We start from the raw sequence: 19,289 nt of genomic DNA on the forward strand, positions 1-19,289 counted from the left end.
TGCCTTTTACTGATATCTTTCTCAATTGGTGATGGACTTGTTGTATGAAAGAAGCCAGCATTAAATATGTAGATGTATTATGTAGATGTATATACATGTATTCCTACTGTGTGTTGTAAATTTACACGAGGATTAGATACAAGTGAATGATTTTCTCTTTCTATTGTGGCAATCAATGGGAGGGATAAGAAAAAGATAAATGTATTCATTTGTTCATATCTGTGTGATTACAAACAATGATATCCTTTTTTGTTAATTTAAATGTTATACCATTTAAACTGAACTAAAATTGCAGCGTTTAATATTTTTTCAGTCTAAGTTCTAAATAAATGCTTAAATGTTGCTCATATGGGACTTAGTCTTTTCAGTACTGTTCAGATTTTTTTCTCTAATGATTCAGATTTTATAACTTTATGTTTTATTGTTGTTTATGCAGTACAGAATGACGGAGATGAGGAGGAGGGGACAATCAGTAGACCAACAAGTCCAAAGGAGGCAGAAGAGGAAGGAGATAAAATTGGGCAGATAGCCATCACAAAAGAACCTGGCCCAATTTTGCGAGAGAGTAGTGTTGTTACGGTCAGGATAGGTAATCACAATCAGACATTGATTCCAATATCCAGACTCCCAGGGAGACTAAGAATTTGGACATTGATTCCAATATCCAGACTTCCAGGGAGGCTAAGAATTTGGACATTGATTCCAATATCCAGACTCCCAGGGAGACTAAAAATTTGGACATTGTGTCCAATATCCAGACTCCCAGGGAGACTAAAAATTTGGACATTGTGTCCAATATCCAGACTCCCAGGGAGACTAAGAATTTGGACATTGTGTCCAATATCCAGACTCCCAGGGAGACTAAGAATTTGAACAGAGGGAAATGATAATATCAAGAACAGATTGTATAATTGTGACCCTGCATTGAGATGCAGGAACCTGATAGTAATCCTTTTCTATCTACTCATCAGTCCATCTCTGGATATGTTCACACTTCTTGTAACCCCCAAAGCCCTGCAAACCATAGTCATAATTCTAGGTTACTTGGTACATGAATTTCATACATTACATATAGGTGTGCCTTTTAATGGTACTGTATGTACTTGCTTGTAAGTCAAGTCAAACTGCAAACAACAAAGATACTGATCTGCCATCACATAATGCACCTGCAGATAAGGGTCTATGTTGTTTGTTTTATTGATTCATCCAAGCAAACTGCAAAGACCCTGATCTGCTGGTGCATTATGTGACAGCAGATTTGGGTGTTTGCAGTTGGATTCATCATATGAGCAAGTATATTCACTATAGTCTCTTCAGATCTGGGTTTTAATTGAGTTGTTGTCCCATTTGGATCAGTTTCACATGTCTTTAGAATAGATCCTATTAACCATGATAGCTCAGGATCCATTTAACATGTTCTGATGCTGTGTGTTATGTGCATTGTCTCATGGATCTAGAAGTGCTTTTTATAGTTATGTCATCGTTTATGGCCCATGAGTATTCTCTTTTCTTAACTATAGTTTCCAATACAAGTTCTTCTGTTTAAGGGCCTTTAGAACACATTGTGGTGCATGGGTCACTTTGTGATGCACCTATCATTAAAAGCTCTAGGTTGTGCAACCAGTTAATGTAATACTTCTCTAGGAAGGATGCTTGCTTATACATACATTTTAAGGAATACATTACGAATTGCTCTTTGTGAAGAGGACACCTGTCTGACATGGACCAAGGACTTTTAGCTTATTTACCTGAAATTAATACCCACACAGATGGTAGTAGGATCGATCCTAAGCTGCTGTCACATAATAGACTGGCAGGTCAAAGCAAACAGCATTGACCTTGACCTGCTGGGAATTTGAGCAAATGTGGTATTGTCCCAAATGTACATTTTAATTGTATATCAAAGATATATCAGTGTGTTCCAAACTGATGATGATGAATTCTTATTTGAAAAATTAAATGGAGTATAATATCTAGTCTGAAAAAATAAGGAGATCAAGTTTGTTTGAATGAATCGATGAAAACGTTTTTGATAATTATGAAAATGAAACCATGTACAGCTTATTAGAATATAAAACTTGCATATAGATGATACCTGTATACAAGGAACAAATGTGCTTGTTTATATGACTGCCCCAAATATGAATTGACATAAACTGATACAATTTTATCCCATTTTGCTTGCAGAGAGCAGAGCAACTTTCACCTCATCTGTTGCTGGATCAGAAAGTGTGTTTGCTAGTAAAGAAACAGGGGTATCTGCAATAACTTTGGAACAGTCATCCATTGATGAAGAGAAAATACTCAATGTAAGGCAGCATTAGTTCATACTTATTAGTTTTTTCCCTTTCTGAAGATTTCCATGTTTTCATGCTGGAAGCTCAATCTTCAAAATTGGCTTTACATTTTGTTTGTATACTGGGTACCAATTTTGGGGAAAACTGAACTCCATTTTTAAAAATGTAATAAAGATTTGTTTCAATAGGTCCAGAATGGGAGAATCTTTGTCAGAATGAACTCAAGAAGTGAATGATAATGAAAAATGTTACCAAGCCGCAAATTATCCTGTAAAACTAACTCAAAACATAACCTTTTTAATGCAGAAAGAGGGAGGTTAAGTATTTTATTTGTAGAATATATGGGAAAATAGGTACAAAGTTTATGAAGTATATTTGAATGACTGTAAAAGATGCAGTTTATATATTATTGGATATATTATGGCTGTTTTGTGGAATTAACAATACAATCAATGGTCTTAAATTTGTTTATCTGAATTAGGCTTATTATGTAAGAATTTTTATGACTCTTTTTATATGCCTACCATAAGACATTTTATTATGGGGATATCTATCCATCTGTCAGATACCAGAGTTACAGAATTTAAATCATGATAAGTCCAATAAGCTAGTAATGGTTTTTGCTTATTAATTTTAGTGTGTTGAGTGCCTGCATAGAGAACTATTAAACAAGGAGAGGGCAAATAATGTGCCATTGACTGTACACTTGTATGGATGGGAATTGTTGCAGTGGATTAAGGAATGAAAATATATATGCAGTGAAGTTTGATCATATATTCTTACACAATCTGATCTCACATGGTGTGACATGTAATTTTTGTATGTAAGCCATATGCAAACATGAGAATCACATGTGCTCTTTGAGTACAGACTTTTCTAATTAAGTAAAAGAAATATGAATCAAGTCTGCTTTTAAGATAACAAAATCCAGTCCACTTCTTTCAAAAGAGTACAATGTAATGGTCATACATGGTTTGTACTCTGTAAACCATGTATGATTGTTATTACTCAGTGATCAGTTACTACCTGCATAAATTACATACCAGAGACCTACAAAAGTGAGTTTTATGTACATTAAAGGCAGTACAAGGAAAGGACAAATTTAGCTTGCCTCATATGATCTCAAACCCACTGTACCTTTTCCACAGCAATATCTGTGATGCAGTATATTGGGACTTCCTTAATGTAAACTTTGATATTTAAGTATCCATTGATTATTGTAAATTTCACATATCACTGATCATGCATGTATATTATATGCATTATATTGGAAACAGTACTTCAATATCAACTTGCAAATGTAGTTTCCTTTTTAAATTTACAAAAGCTTTTTTCTGAAATATTATTAACAGTACTAAATTAAATGTTGTGCAAGTGCAGACTGGGAACACCAGTTTAGCTAGCTTCGATAGTGAAAGTATCCAACTAGCATTTGAAAAGTGTGGGTCTGAATCCTTGTTGTTTTATGTATTCTTTCCCATGTGACAATTTTACCATTTTCCATTCAGACTGAAAACTTCCGCCGTGATCTGTTTGTGATGGAGCGAGTGATCAACCTCAACACCTATCAGCCACAACAGGCTTGCTACAGAGGGTTTGAAGTCATACCAGGTAAGCTTCATTTGTCCTTTCTTTGTATTGCTGTTAATTTCAGGTTCTACATAATAATATAAATGTATCTTCAGGGAGAAACCCAAGGCATGGCAACTAAGTACATGTATGGCCTATTTACTGTGAAGTTTTTATCTGAATAAAACATAAAGTTATATTGTAAGGGGGATTCCTTTTATTATGTAACATGAATATCCCAAGAATTTACATCATGACTTGACCATTGATAGATTTCTCCATGCAGTGTATAAATATCTGTTAAGTTCATGTGTGATTTATCTGATTTTTGTGAACTGAAAGGCAATTTTGTTGGCAGGATGAAAACACAATAGCCTTGGCACTCTAATTGTGCAAATATGGAGGTGCATTTTTGTGTTTTGAATAGCATGAATGGTAGTAGATAAACAAAAAACCATGATTGTAATAGTTGTATTTCCCTAATATCAAGCTAATCTGTTGACAAACCATATGAGTCAGAGGACTTATTTTGTGGGGAAAACCTGTAATCTTCAATCTTCCATACATCAAGATACTAGAACAACACAAAATAATAATACAAAGTAAAAAATAAAGAATGTGAGGTCAAGGTAGAAGTGGTCAAGAAAAAATTTGAAATGTGTTGAAAATATATGAAGAGAGTGCATACCTACTTCAGGAGGCAATGGAGAGGAGGCAGGAAGAACACTATTAGGGAGAAATTAGATGCACTTGATAAAATGGCAATGAAGGAATACAAAGAGGGTACTATAAATGACATTTTCACACAGAAAGTACTGGAATCATTCCTGGACAAAATGAAGAATTCTGTTACACAGAGAAATTAATTAGAAGAAACTAAATTGTACTGTCTAAATTTATGCTTGTAAAAACATGTCAATACATTTGATCTTGAATCTCTTGTTAGTTATACAGTTATATTAACAGTGAATAATGTTCATAATGAATCTTGAAAAAGACCTATCTCATATATGGAGTCACTAATCTTTGAAAAAATATGCCAAATAATGAAAGTCCTGTCTCAAATAGATTTAAAGTTAAATTTTTGTTTAATATTTGGAAATATATTGGTCATTTGTTTTTGTAACAGCAATATTTTTTTTAATGTATCAGGACAACTATCATCTGCACAAAAGGAGACAGTAATTATGTATAAATAATGGAGATAAGTCAAAACAATATTTTAAAGAACTTCAGGCCAATATCTCTTTTTTGTGTTTCATATAAAATAAACACTGTTTGTATCATTGTTGGGTGAAAATGGTTTATTTTGATACCATAAATACTGACCAAATTTGGTTTATTAATGGTAGATATATTGGTGCAGATGTTTGCGATTCATATGAATTATCATTTTATATAAAAGCGTGCCACAAATTAGGTCTGTTACTTTAACTATACTTTGAGAAAGCATTTAATTCTTTTATTTAAAAAGTACACTTGTTCTTCAATTTTAGCTCACTTATTTATAAAATGGGTATAAATGTTTTATAATAATATAAAATTTTGTCAACAGTGAATAGTGTTCATCATGGTTTTACATAAATAAAGCTGTTTATAAAATAAACCCCATCTCCATATAGATTGAAGTAAATACTTAAAGTAATTTAATATGTCAATATGCAAAAAATGATACTACCTTTGCTTTAGATGGTTCTGAAAATTCATTAGTAGTTGGATTAGATCTTACCTATCTTCTAGACTTACTCTAACTCTTGAAATAAAGTAAAATTATTTGGTTTGGTAGAAGAACAAGTTGTAAAGTTCTGTACCATCCAGAGTATCACCTTGACTGGAACTCTCCTGAATTCAGTTTCTTTGGAACATTTTCTTTGAATTTAAATATGTTCAAGTTAAACAGTGATCTAAAAATCAGAGAAATTAAAAAATGTTCTTTTTCATTGGTCAGAATGGTTACTTGCACCTAATGGGAAAATAAGTTTATAAAAGGTTTGACATTATCAAAATTATTTCACTTGTTCACAGTACTGAACCCTCCTTAGAAATTGTAATGAGAACTTGAATAACATTTCTATTAATTCCTTTGCAATTTTGCAGAAGTGAAATGAAATATGACTAAAGATTATAAGGGTTCAAGTATAAAAATGATAAACATAATGAACTTTAACGATTCTGTTAAACGGATTTGGCTGAGAAGACTCTTAGTAACTGAACTAAGTACACCTCCCCCCTGCTCCGTAAACTTCACTGGCTACCCATTCAATCCAGAATCAAAGACAATGTCTGTTCATTCTGCTACATTTTGTTGACTGGCTCCAGATGAATATACCTATCTGACCTCATCCATCTGTACTCCCAATCGAGGAACTTACACTCCTCTTCTGACACTTGCACTCTCATTGTTCCCACTTTTCAAATGAAGTCATAAAGACACCATTCATTTGTGTACTATAGCCCAGCTACGTAGAATGAATTGCCCATAGATTTTAGACACAAGGACATTGTGATCTCATTCAAGAGTTCTATTAAAACTCACCTATTTCAACTACAAGAGAAAGCTTAAAGACTTAATGATTTTTACTTCCTTAATTACTGTCAGCATGTTTTTATTTTGTGTTTGTATTTGTATTCTTGTTGTTGTATATGTTTTTATGTTATCTAATATTGTAAAGCTCTTAGAGCTTCTAAAGATTAGATGCTGTGCTAAGTCCAAATTATTATTATCAATATTAATAATGGATGGAAAAATATATTAATTGTATCTTCTCCATATATTGAATGTTTCTTCTCTTTTGGGAATAATTAAAACCATTCCTACAAAAAACCTGAATATATTTAGGAAAGAAATTTTATAGCAAATTCAGTTTAAAATATATAGGAAGGAGGATTTGTTGCAGTCACAGATATGGTATAATCCAAATATTAGAATTGGAAATTATTGTACATATACATATATATTTTTCAGATGTTGGTTTAAAAAGGAAATTATGTATGTGAAAGAATGATTTTGTTAATGTAAATGGAACTTGGATCAGTTATAATATCTTTATTAACATATTCCAAGTTAAAGTAAATTTCTTAGAATTTTTAGTTTAATATATGCAAATTTATATGCAAGAAAAACTCAATCCAGTAACTTTTTTCTCTAAAATGTTTTGCCTAGGGGAACTGTTTGCTGCTAATGATGAATTTCAGTTCATTCTGTCGTGAGTGATTCAGCAGTAACTGAATGGGCACTACAGGGTTATACAAAGGACACAGTAGGACTTTGAAACACCCTGTCAGAAAGTTTTGGATAACCCTTGAATAAAATTTATTCACTGGAAATTGAAGGAACTCAGTAAAGGCTGGTCTGTCCAGTGGAAGTTGTGCCAGTGACAACTGTGTGGACTTCACTCAGTGTGTTGAGTTTAATGAATACACATTAGTTTGTTTTGTGAATAAAATAGTTGGAATGATGTGAATATCCAAAGAGAAAATATGCACAGCTATTGTCTCATAATAATCTTAAAAAATGGGGAGCTTTATGGTATTCAGTGACATAGTTAACAGCAAACATAATATAAATACTGGAGTAAGACCTGTACAGGAACAAGTATTATCAAAGGCAAAAAGCATCACACAGATGTTGTAAGATGAATTCCTGGCAAGAGTTAAAACTGCAAGTATCATCATCTTTGTTTAATTGGGAAAGTTATTGCTGATACATTTACAAGTGCAACATGCACAGTGTAATGATCATTTGTTGAAACCGCCTTTGTCCATAGCAGTCCACAACTGAGAAGTTTTAGCATGACATGAAAGGTCCCAGCCAGAAAGTAACATCAAAGATTTTGCCTCATGGATTGTTCTTGAAAATTTGCAGTGACACATTTGAAAATAACAGCATGTTCGAATAAAATGAACATTTTTTTGTCATGTCTCCTTCTCTTTTGGTGAATTTTTATAAATAAATAAAAATCCAGTTGTACGTGTAGTATTCTTGGACAGGTAGTAAATATAATCTCTCTTAAGTAGCAGTTCAGGTAGTTATTGAAATTAGATTGAATTCAATAATGCTTTACTTCCATCAAAAGCAGTTGGTTTGCTTTTTATACCCCAAGGGGCTGAATTTTTTAAAGCTCCAAATTGGCTTTGGTACTAAAATCTTGATTATTCAGTTGACTGTAGTAAGATATACTTATCTTTTTTTGTTGTAGATATTGATAAAGTTGCACAGACTCAACAGTTGGCTGTTTCTGGTACCGAACCAAACTTTGACCGATTATGGGCCTATGTGTGTCCTTTGACAAAAGGAAGAAATGTCAGTTCAATTGCATGGAATAAAGCAAATCCAGTAAGTGCACATGGAAAACAAAATATTTTCTTGGAATTGTATTTTGAAACTTTAATAGGCATGGAAAATCTGTGAATTGCAAATTCAAACCAAATTGTATCTTGTGTTAAGAATCAAAAGGCTGAAACTCTATGTAATTTTCTTGCTACAAAATTAATCTGAACAGTATATTATTTTTGTGCCATAAAAAAATTCTTCATAAATGTATTACAGTTTATACTTTTCAAAGAAAACTTTTTAGGAATTTCATATTGGCAACAATGAATATGTACTTGTTTCCTATACTTTTTAAATAAATAATTTTTGTTTATATATATATATATATACACAGTGGAACCTCATTAATCCAGGCACCTTCATTCCCAGTGAATGTGTCCAGATTGACAAGTTTTCCAGAATATTGAATCATGCACTTTTTTTTACAATGTCATCATACCGTATACATGTACATGTCTTTGCTAGCCAACTACAAGAATATGCAAAGTCAGTGATGCCAAATTGGTTGCTGAGTGTCTTTGTCTGGACAAGGGGCATTTCATTGTTAACAGCAGCATGGTCAGCTGACATGTCTGAGAACATATAAATATGGCATCATCAATTTGTGGATATTTGGCATGGGTTAGATCTGTTGAGTCTGCAAGTTTTATGATCGCCACAATTGTCGATTTGCCAGTGGCTAAGGATGAATAAGATATATGCTGACAGTTATCTTGGATAGTAGCTATAAGATAATGTTTGTGCCAGCCAGTATCTCTAATTGTCTGTTTGATTGGTGGTGTAGCCATAATAATGTAAAATGTACAAGAAATACAAACTGATATCTCACAGTTAAATACATTACGTAAAACTAATGAAATGCAATCATTATTATAAATCATACTTTACAATTGTTATAGCTACTAATGAAGCCAAAAATTAGCATTGTGTTTTATTCTGCAGTGAAGCCATACACTGTCTGGAGCTTAAATCAATCAACTTGATTTGTACAGCCATTAGCAAGCTATGATTGTTACACACAATTTGTAAACAACAAAGAGACTTAATGACAAAAATTTATTAACCATATGTTTTGTCAAAATTGAGGCACAACTTGATCAGTTTGTTTATTTTCTTATTAACACCCCAGCTGGCAAATAGCAAACACAAACATTGTTTATAAAATCACTGGTTACAATATGGTCATGCCACTTGATGTTTTTCCTCAACATGATCATGTGATCAATTTATAACTTTAACATGCCACTGGAATTTGACCAATCAGATGTTGATGAATTTTCAAACCTCCAAATTTATGTAGGTGAATCTTGTATCCAACTGACTGTATTTTCACGTATGATTCTTCCGATTTTCTTACTATTGAACAGATTATTTTTGGATTTTCAAGAAAAGTTTTACAGTAATTTTGCAATTTGGTTCCCGATTTTGATTTCCAGATCTGTATAAGTGTCAATTATTCTGGATACTGCTTGATGTAATTATTTTTTATTGCCATTTTATAATTTTGTCTGTAGCTGACATTTATGATTGAAATGTTAATTACAGGATCTGTTTGCAATTGGTTATGGACAGTTTGAATTCAGCAATCAGAAGGAGGGACTTGTTTGCTGCTGGTCACTTAAAAACCCAGAGGTAATTCACAAATCATAATATTTAGTATTTAAAATTACTGCAATTTGCTGCATGTATCTACTTCATCATTTAATTCCATTTGACACTATTATCAGATATTTCAAAAAGTTTCAGTAACCTTTTCATATCTGGTTCAACCAATCAAGGTTTAAATTTGTAAAACAAGCAAATAAGAACATCTCTCTCATGTCATACAGTACTCATAAAGTCTGATCCAGCTCTTTTTACACTTTGCTTTGGGCCAACCAATTTATCTCATACCAAAAACAATGAAATCATACCAAAAAAAAGAAAAACTAAACATACTTGGTCCAAACAAAACGTGCAAAACAGAAAATGTAATTTATCTCATCACATGTAAGATCTGTAGCCTTCAGTATGTTGGAGAAACTGAAAAGCTACACAAAAAGTTCAACCTTCATAGATCTGATTTGATGACAAAGAAGCTGTACAGAAGCCCAGTTGTAGAACACTTCTCCCCTGGCGAAACTTTCAGTGATATAACACTTATTGCAGTTGCTCACAACCCCAACTGGAGTTTTGAAACCAGGAAAGAAAAGGACTCTTGCTGGATATGCCACCTTAGAACATTAAAACCAAGCGATTTAAACTAAGAAGACTAGAAAAAGACAGCCATGTGCAAAAAAAATTATCTTTTGCAGCTGACACATTTTTAAAAAAATAATTCTCTAAATTTGCTTAATAGCCTATAATTTCTACTGTAACCATGAAATATCCGGGATATAATTTGTACTTACATAAATTTACATAAAACACCAGATGTCGTTATGGCTCATCGATTTCTCGGTCAATAAAAATATTTTTCAGCATCTGCAACAAGTTGAAATAAACTAGTTGAAACATAATACATTTAAGGGTTAAATTCCTGTAGAAACAGTCATGTAAAGCTTTGCATGCACAACATTTTTTGTGTCTTATTTGTTTGCCTTGTATATGTTTTGTATTTGCCTTTGAAAAAGACTCATTAAGAGTAGATAGTGCTCAAGCAAGTCAGACACTAGTTTTGCACTGTTTGTTGTCAGTTTATTGCATATATATTGCCCATGGCACAATAATACGTAAATATAAATATTCTCGCGAGCATCTGCAGTTGATTCTAGATCAGTGATCAATTTCCTCACATTAGTCATTAGTGACATATGAAAATAACGATAAAAAGTATAAATAATCCACGTTTTCTAAATGAATTTAATATCATACACATTTTCATCACAATCCTTTCTGCTTTCTGTTCCCCCCTCCCCTCTCATGCATAATGGACAATCTAGGCAGAAATGTGGAGTGAGAGAGTAAAGGAATTTGGGCTGAATTAATACCTTGAAATAGAAATTACACCAAGTAACCTATAAGAATATGGTTTGTCATAACAATATGTGTGCACTTTCCTTGGGATTTATCTATAGTGTTTATCAATGATACAAAGTTGCAAACCGTGTTGATATTATATGGTAAATTTCTCGGTTACACGGTACACATACTGTGATGTATTTATTGTTTTGTTGTTGTGGTTGTTTCTTAAACATACTATAATGTTCTAAAAATCAATTATTATTAATTAAATATGAAAATGTCCAAAGACCTATCTCTTTCTCTCTGTCTCTCTCTGGACCATTGTATCACGATACGGGTTAAAATCTATGAAATGATGAGTGTAGAGGATTTTTGTTTGTCATCCCACAATGACTCTGGACTTACGAATGATGGTAAAAGTTGTCAAAGCAACCAAATGAGAGAGAGAGTTTTAAAGTCAAACTGACCACAGAGAGAGAGATAGAGAGTTTATAATAGGTGGTACTGTTACTAAAGCAGAATAATGACTTAGATCAACTGTAAATTAAACTATTTTAATTACCTCTTGATGGTTCATCATTTTGCTTTGTTTCTATTCCACATTAATTTCCATGTGCCGGTACGTGAATGGCTAGGCTTTCATACGAATGACGTAGCTAACCATGTGTTTGTAATGCTCTACTTTTATTATTAAAACCATCTTTCATGTTTAAATCATAAGTGTGTATCGTATTGATTCAGTCAATGTGAAGAAACAGAAACTAAAAGAAAGAAAACAATCAACTTATCAATATGCAAAAGTAATTGTGAATAGTCACAAAAGGCATAAAACTACATTTTGTAGCAGACACACTCGGGAATGTGAGGGGTTCATTCACTTGGTCAATACACAGATGCCTGTGGTAAATCTTAACTCTGTTCAAAGGACAAATATATGTATTTGTATATGATATAAATAAAATATGTGTACAGTATGTATGCTGTATCAATGGTATACCATATATCGTATAAATTTTTCATTAAATGGAAACTTGGCAAGCCTCATTTCCTTTTAATGAAAAATGTATACATCTCGTGGTATATCATTGATACAGTGTACATACTATACATACATTCTATATATATATATAATTTTGTATTGAAGGTTGGCCCCACAAGTAGCACACAAACAAGTGACATTATATGCATGCTTGGGTACATGATCTTTAGACACATACCAGTAGTTAGGCAAGAAATGTTATGGAGGCAAGTTGGGAGGGCCAGGTAAAAAAAACTAAACTATATCTTATGTTTATGAGTATGTGCCTAGACTGAATTTTGTAAATATATATTTTTTCTGTGTTTGTGGAAAATAATTGCCACCTCATTAATATATTAAGGTTCAAAATTTCATTTCAACAATAAATATTTTAATAATTAGATATTTATATTTCACAGTATCCAGAACGTGTGTATACATTCAAAGAAGGGGTAACAGCTGTGGATTTTGCAAGAGTAAATCCTAATTTGCTAGCAGTAAGTATTACCATTCAGGTTTTCCTTTGACTTTTAGTTCTGGAGAAAATTTTGGAGAGAATGGAAAGTGTGACTTTCACAGAGCAAACCATTATGCAAGAAGACATTGACTTTATTCTTTCATATCAGTGGATGTTCACAGTGGCTTTTCTGCTTAAAGCTATTTCACATGTGCATCCACAACTTAAGGTGCATGTACAGTTGGGTAAAGTTCTGTTATGTCAATCACTGGGGACACAGCACTTAACACTTGACCTTTCACCTTGTGATCAACATGACCTTTCATCTTGTTAAATGCAGGATGCTTGGGCAAACAGTGACAGATTGGATAATATGTAATTGTCAAATATTGTTCTAAATTAGGTACATTGAATGCCATAATGCATATCAGAGATAAATTCTATTGGCAATCAAAACAACTGTATTTTAAAAAAATGGAAAAGCAACAGCAATTTGCTTCAAAAATTTTGTTATTGGATTATTATAGAAAATTAGTATACAGTGAAACCTGTCCATGATGATAGCTAAGGTAATATGTTGCCCTTTACATAGAGGTGTCCTTTCAGTAGACTGATCTTCTAAAATCTTTCATTTAAATATGCATTTGATAATTGTATGTTATCATTTTCCAAATATGCATGTGTAAAACTCTGTTCTGTTCCTGACATTTAATTGTGGGATTTCCTGTGAAATTTCTCGTTCAAGAAAGTAATTCATGCACACATTCTGTAGAGCTCCTATCCATTGTGGAAAACCAATGAATCATCAGATTCAGAGCTTTCTCATTTGAAATTTATTAAAAATATTCTGTGACAAAATGCACGGTCCAAAATCTCCAATGAGAGTGAGAATTTTGACGAAACAAGCAGCATGCTAAGGCGAAGTATTTTAAAAAGAACAATAATTATTTTATAGATTTTTTAAAATGCTTTTCCTGTCGAATCTATATCCATTAAGTAAAGGTGTACTTAAGACAGAATTTTATAGGACGTTTATTTATCACTGACAGGTTGGCTTGTATGATGGTGGTGTAGCTGTGTATAATGTGAGAAACACCAAGGATGAACCTATTGTGGATAACTTGTAAGTATTATTATGTAATAGGAGGTACAGATTTACTTAGATACAGCATGGCAGTCAGGGGTCATTACAGTTGATCCTGTTTTGTCAAGTAAAATAAAAGTAGAACTATATTCAGAAAAAGAGTGATGCAATGTTAATGCAGAAGACATCTTAGCTCTGCAGATAAGCCGGTCCTGCTGCAGGGATTTTCAAAATGGTGGATGGGTGCTTTACTAGAGTAATTTCTAAAATATGCTCCTTCATTCATTAACAAAACAAATATTGCATGCCTGCATAAAATTAATTGTAATATTATTGATTATTAAAAGTGACAAAAGTTGTAATTTAATTAAATCCTATCATCAAAGCATGTTCAGACCAGATTTACAGCAGGAGAAACTAAATTTGATTGCATTGCTAATGGCAAGTTGCTGCTCTCTTATATACATTTTTATCACAGAATTACTTACTATTGTTAGTCTAGTGACATGTATTCTTACTATCACAGACTAAGAGTCCATGCAGTATATTTGCTTGTCTAGTGACATGTGTCAGTACTTTCACAGATTTACAGTCCATACAGTATGATTGTTAGTTTAGTGATGTGTCATTGCTATCACAGATTTACAGTCCATACAGTATGTGTGTGTGTGTGTGTGATTTGGATTTTTAATGTAGTTTTAACAATTTTTCAGTCATGTCGCTATGATGTCTGCAGTGTGACAGTTCATAGTGATGTCTAGCACTGGGGTATCATGCTGCATACATGTAGCATGATGTCCCATCCAGTCACATTATCCTGACACCAGGCTGACCAGTCCTAACACTAACCTCATAATGCTGAGCGCCAAGCAAGGCACCTGTTAGTACCATTTTTGTAAGTCTTTGGTATGACTCAGCTGGGCATCAAACCCACAACCTCCTGCACCTGAGGCAGATGCTCTAACCACTAGGCCACCGGAGCGGTCCATACAGTATGATTGTTAGTCTAGTGATATGTGTCATTGCTATCACAGATTTACAGTCCATACAGTATGATTGTTAGTCTCGTGACATGTGTCATTGCTATCACAGATTTACAGTCCATACAGTATGATTGTTAGTCTAGTGATATGTGTCATTGCTATCACAGATTTACAGTCCATACAGTATGATTGTTAGTCTAGTGACATGTGTCATTGCTATCACAGATTTACAGTCCATACAGTATGATTGTTAGTCTAGTGACATGTGTCATTGCTATCACAGATTTAGTCCATACAGTATGATTGTTAGTCTAGTGACATGTGTCATTGCTATCACAGATTTACAGTCCATACAGTATGATTGTTAGTCTAGTGACATGTGTCATTGCTATCACAGATTTACAGTCCATACAGTATGATTGTTAGTCTAGTGACATGTGTCATTGCTATCACTGACTTACAGTCCATACAGTATGATTGTTATCAATGTAACATGTATCCTTACTATGACAGACATACAGTCCATACAGTATCATTGTTAGATCTAGTGACATGTGTCATTACTATCACTGACTTACAGTCCATTCAGTGTGATTTTTAGTCTAGTGACATGTATCCTTACTATCACAGACTTACAGTCCATACAGTGTGATTTTCAGTCTAGTGACATGTATCCTTACTATCACAGACTTACAGTCCATACAGTGTGATTTTCAGTCTAGTGACATGTGTCATTACTATCACTGACTTACAGTCCATACAGTGTGATTTTCAGTCTAGTGACATGTATCCTTACTATCACAGACTTACAGTCCATACAGTGTGATTTTCAGTCTAGTGACATGTATCCTTACTATCACAGACTTACAGTCCATACAGTGTGATTTTCAGTCTAGTGACAGGTGTCATTACTATTACAGACTTAGTCCATACAGTGCGATTGTTAGTCTGGTGACATGTATCCTTACTGTCATAGACTTACAGTCCATTAGTATGATTGTTAGTCTAGTGACAAGCTTCATTACTGTCACAGATTTCACCAGAATAATGCTTATCGTATATAACTGGTTTTAAGTGAAAACAGTACCCATTTTACATCCAGTATAACCACCATGGTGACCATCTTGAATATCGTATTACCACTACACGTGACAGAAAAGACAAATCGAGCCAGGACAGATGAAGAGGTTTCCAGAATTTTTTCAGGAGTTTTGACCTCAAAAGAGGGAGGATTTTCATCTTCTTGATTTTGCAGCATCCCATTCCTATTCTGCTTATATGTACCACGACCATTGTTAGGATTTTTCAGGAGACAGTTGCTCAGATTATATTGGTGGAAGTCACCATCATTGTTGATCGTAACAATTGATTGATGGACTGTTACAGGATCCAGGTTTCACCTGGAGTCAGCCTGAATTTTCTTCAGAATGGAAAATGTCCTTTCATTGCCTGTATTGGAATATGGAAATGTTATTACAACTCTGCTGAGTTATAATATTGTTCTAATGTCAGATTCTCCACATTGAAGCACAAACACATGCATTATACCATTACACCCTTTGTAAATTTAAGCCTAATTTGCAGATACCTTTGTTGTCATCACAATCATCACTACAGGCACTCTTTAATAGTGACAGTCAGATCTGGAATATGATTATCTTCTGCTAGTATTAGACCTCATTCATCCCAGGCATTATGGATTACAATGGCAGTTGGTGACATGTACTTGAGTCTGGTTAGACCTCATTCATCCCAGGCATTATGGATTACAATGGCAGTTGGTGACATGTACTTGAGTCTGGTTAGACCTCATTCATCCCAGGCATTATGGATTACAATGGCAGTTGGTGACATGTACTTGAGTCTGGTTAGACCTCATTCATCCCAGGCATTATGGATTACAATGGCAGTTGGTGACATGTACTTGAGTCTGGTTAGACCTCATTCATCCCAGGCATTATGGATTACAATGGCAGTTGGTGACATGTACTTGAGTCTGGTTAGACCTCATTCATCCCAGGCATTATGGATTACAATGGCAGTTGGTGACATGTACTTGAATCTGGTTTACATTCATGTTACAGCGGAATAAATCAAGATCAGTGGGGCTTATATCAGAAATCCTGAATATGACAAACGTCTGAGAATCAGATTTTTTAAAAAGAAACAAATTTGATTAAAATTGAACATAAATGTATAAATGGCCTTAACTATCAGACACAGAGTCACCAGCTTCTACGGCAACAGGTGCATTTGTTTGAATATGTACTGGTATTCATTATTCCATTGTACTCTTTATAGAACTCAAAATCTATGCTGACACTTTTCAAATCTGAAAGTTTGATTTTGATTATGTACATAAACCCAAACTTTAAATCAGTATTTTATTAAATTTTGAAGTTATCAAATTCATGTTAAGTTAAAGGGTCATTTATGTATTTCTTCGACAAATAGGCCAAAGGAAAAACCTTGTTACTTTTTTCTTTTCAAATGGAGATGGACTAATTTAGAGAAAAAAACATTAACATGTGACAAACTACATAATGGAGATTATATTTTCATCAGGAATGGTTTTTTGAGTATGTTTTTTTTTCTTTGATGAAAAAAATATCAGTGTGGTATTTTTTGCAGCTATTCTCCTGGGAAGCACACAGCACCTGTATGGCAGATCAAATGGATAGAGAAAGAAAGGGGATCAGGGGAGGAGACTACAGAAGTTCTTGTCTCTATATCTACTGATGGCAGAGTCACACAGTGGTCAATTAGAAAAGGCTTTGAGTCCTATGGTAAATTAAATTTTTTTTATCTATAAGACTCCATTTTCTTGCTCAGTCTTGCTTTCTTGATCTCTTCCTGACATCCTTTACTTACAAGTAAATCTGTGACCATTAGAGCTTATGTAATGGCCTTTCATCCGTCTGTCATCCATCCATTTGCCAAATTTGTTTTTGCTGCTTCTCCAAAACATCTTGGAAGATTATCATGAAACATTACACATACTTGGTCCAAAATGAATTTCATACCCCTTCAAGCATCCAAAAATGGTTGCCACAGTGGCCATCTTTAAAATTTTATTACTGCTGCTCCTGAATGGATGGTCATATCAACATGTGATTTTCACAAAAAGTCTACTTTTGATGTTTTGTTGGTCTTTCATATGATGCCATGCTGCTCCAAAATGAAAATGGTGCAAATCTGACACCCAGTATGGCTACCATGATGACAGCCATCAATAATATTTTGCTATCATGACTCCACCTGACTGGATGGTTATATCAACATGGGGTCGTCACTAAAAGACCTCTTGTGATGTCTGGTTGATCCTAAATAAGATTGGATCTGATTGTACATGGAATATGATCACTATAGTTAACATCTTGAAAAATTGTATTGCTGATAGTCTTTAGCAGGGGTTGTCATTACATGGACTGCTTGATACATCCAGTTGGTCCTAAATTTAACTGGTGCCAACCTCACTCCAACATGTCTACATTCATGAATTTTTTTATTGTTGTTCCTAAATAAAATGGTGCTGATCTGACTCCCAATATAGTTTATTTGAGGGTGTTAGGTGGGGTGTAGAGTGTGGGCCATCTCCAAATATTTTTACCACTACTATTTTAAAATGGAGTTTTCATATGAAGACTTGATCTGTCATTGATTTTGAAGGTAAATGTTGCCTATCAGGCCTCCAACATGACTGACCTGGTGTCCGTCTGAAAAACTTTGTTTTTGGTGATTCTCTCAGCCCTCTCTGTCATAAGCTTTTTCTCAACATTTCAAATAATAAATGTTACTCCAAACTTGAAATTCAAACTTTTAATCACAAATGCAGCCTTTTGAATGGTTAGAATATGTTCTAGTAAGATTTGGTGTTCAGTTAAATTTTTTGATAGAGGGACCTGAGTCATACTGACATGAGATTTTCACTTAAGTTATTCTTAATATATCTGGTTGACCTTAAATTAAAATGGTAGCAGTTAGACCTTCAGTGTGGCAATAGTGGTAACCATCTTGAAAATCTTGTTTTTTTGCTACATCTAAACAGACACAAGTTGCAACATGGAGTTGTCATTTAAAAGACTTTTTACGATTTTGGTTGGCTCTAAATGGGAAAATAGTGGCCATCTTAAAGATCTTGTTGCTGCTATTTCCCTTGAATGGATAGTTGTATTGCCATGGAAATTTTACTGAAAGATTTATTATAATGTGTAATTGATCCGAAACAAAAATGGTTCAGATCAGACTGCAAAGATGGCTGATATAGTGGCCATCTTGAAAATCTTGTTATTGCCATTTCTGAACTTAATCATAGTAACTCTAAGACTCCTTAGGATATCTAGTTTGTTGGATACAAAACTGGTACTGATGATGACTATGGTGGCCATCTTGAAATTATTACCACTGCTCTTCTTCAAGCTATGGTCACATCACAATGGGGTTTTCACTAAGCTAATTATAATTATGCTTCATAGAATTTTTTTCTCCTTATTCAGGTCAAAGGCAGGTAGCTTTAAAAACAATCACTTGCCTTCACTCAGAATCCACTAGTCTGACACTGCCACATCTTTCTGAGAAAAAAATAATATATAAATGCTTCAAATC

At 33.7% G+C, this 19,289-nt stretch overlaps 1 protein-coding gene across 2 annotated transcripts in view; it reads left to right on the forward strand.

The window, feature by feature from the left end:
- The window catches only part of LOC149807277 (dynein axonemal intermediate chain 4-like), a 68,921-nt gene that overhangs the window by 31,134 nt on the left and 18,498 nt on the right, over positions 1-19,289 (forward strand). For both annotated transcript variants that reach the window (XM_089964501.1, XM_089964508.1), the window contains 8 exons: positions 437-589; positions 2,188-2,309; positions 3,806-3,908; positions 8,066-8,202; positions 9,745-9,831; positions 12,580-12,657; positions 13,667-13,740; positions 17,316-17,470. In XM_089964501.1, coding sequence (XP_089820627.1) covers positions 437-589; positions 2,188-2,309; positions 3,806-3,908; positions 8,066-8,202; positions 9,745-9,831; positions 12,580-12,657; positions 13,667-13,740; positions 17,316-17,470 — 909 coding nt within the window. The remainder of the gene's footprint in view (positions 1-436; positions 590-2,187; positions 2,310-3,805; positions 3,909-8,065; positions 8,203-9,744; positions 9,832-12,579; positions 12,658-13,666; positions 13,741-17,315; positions 17,471-19,289) is intronic.

Source organism: Sinohyriopsis cumingii, chromosome 1, assembly GCF_028554795.1.
Source record: "Sinohyriopsis cumingii isolate HCF-2022 chromosome 1, ASM2855479v2, whole genome shotgun sequence".
NCBI lineage: Eukaryota > Metazoa > Mollusca > Bivalvia > Unionida > Unionidae > Sinohyriopsis > Sinohyriopsis cumingii.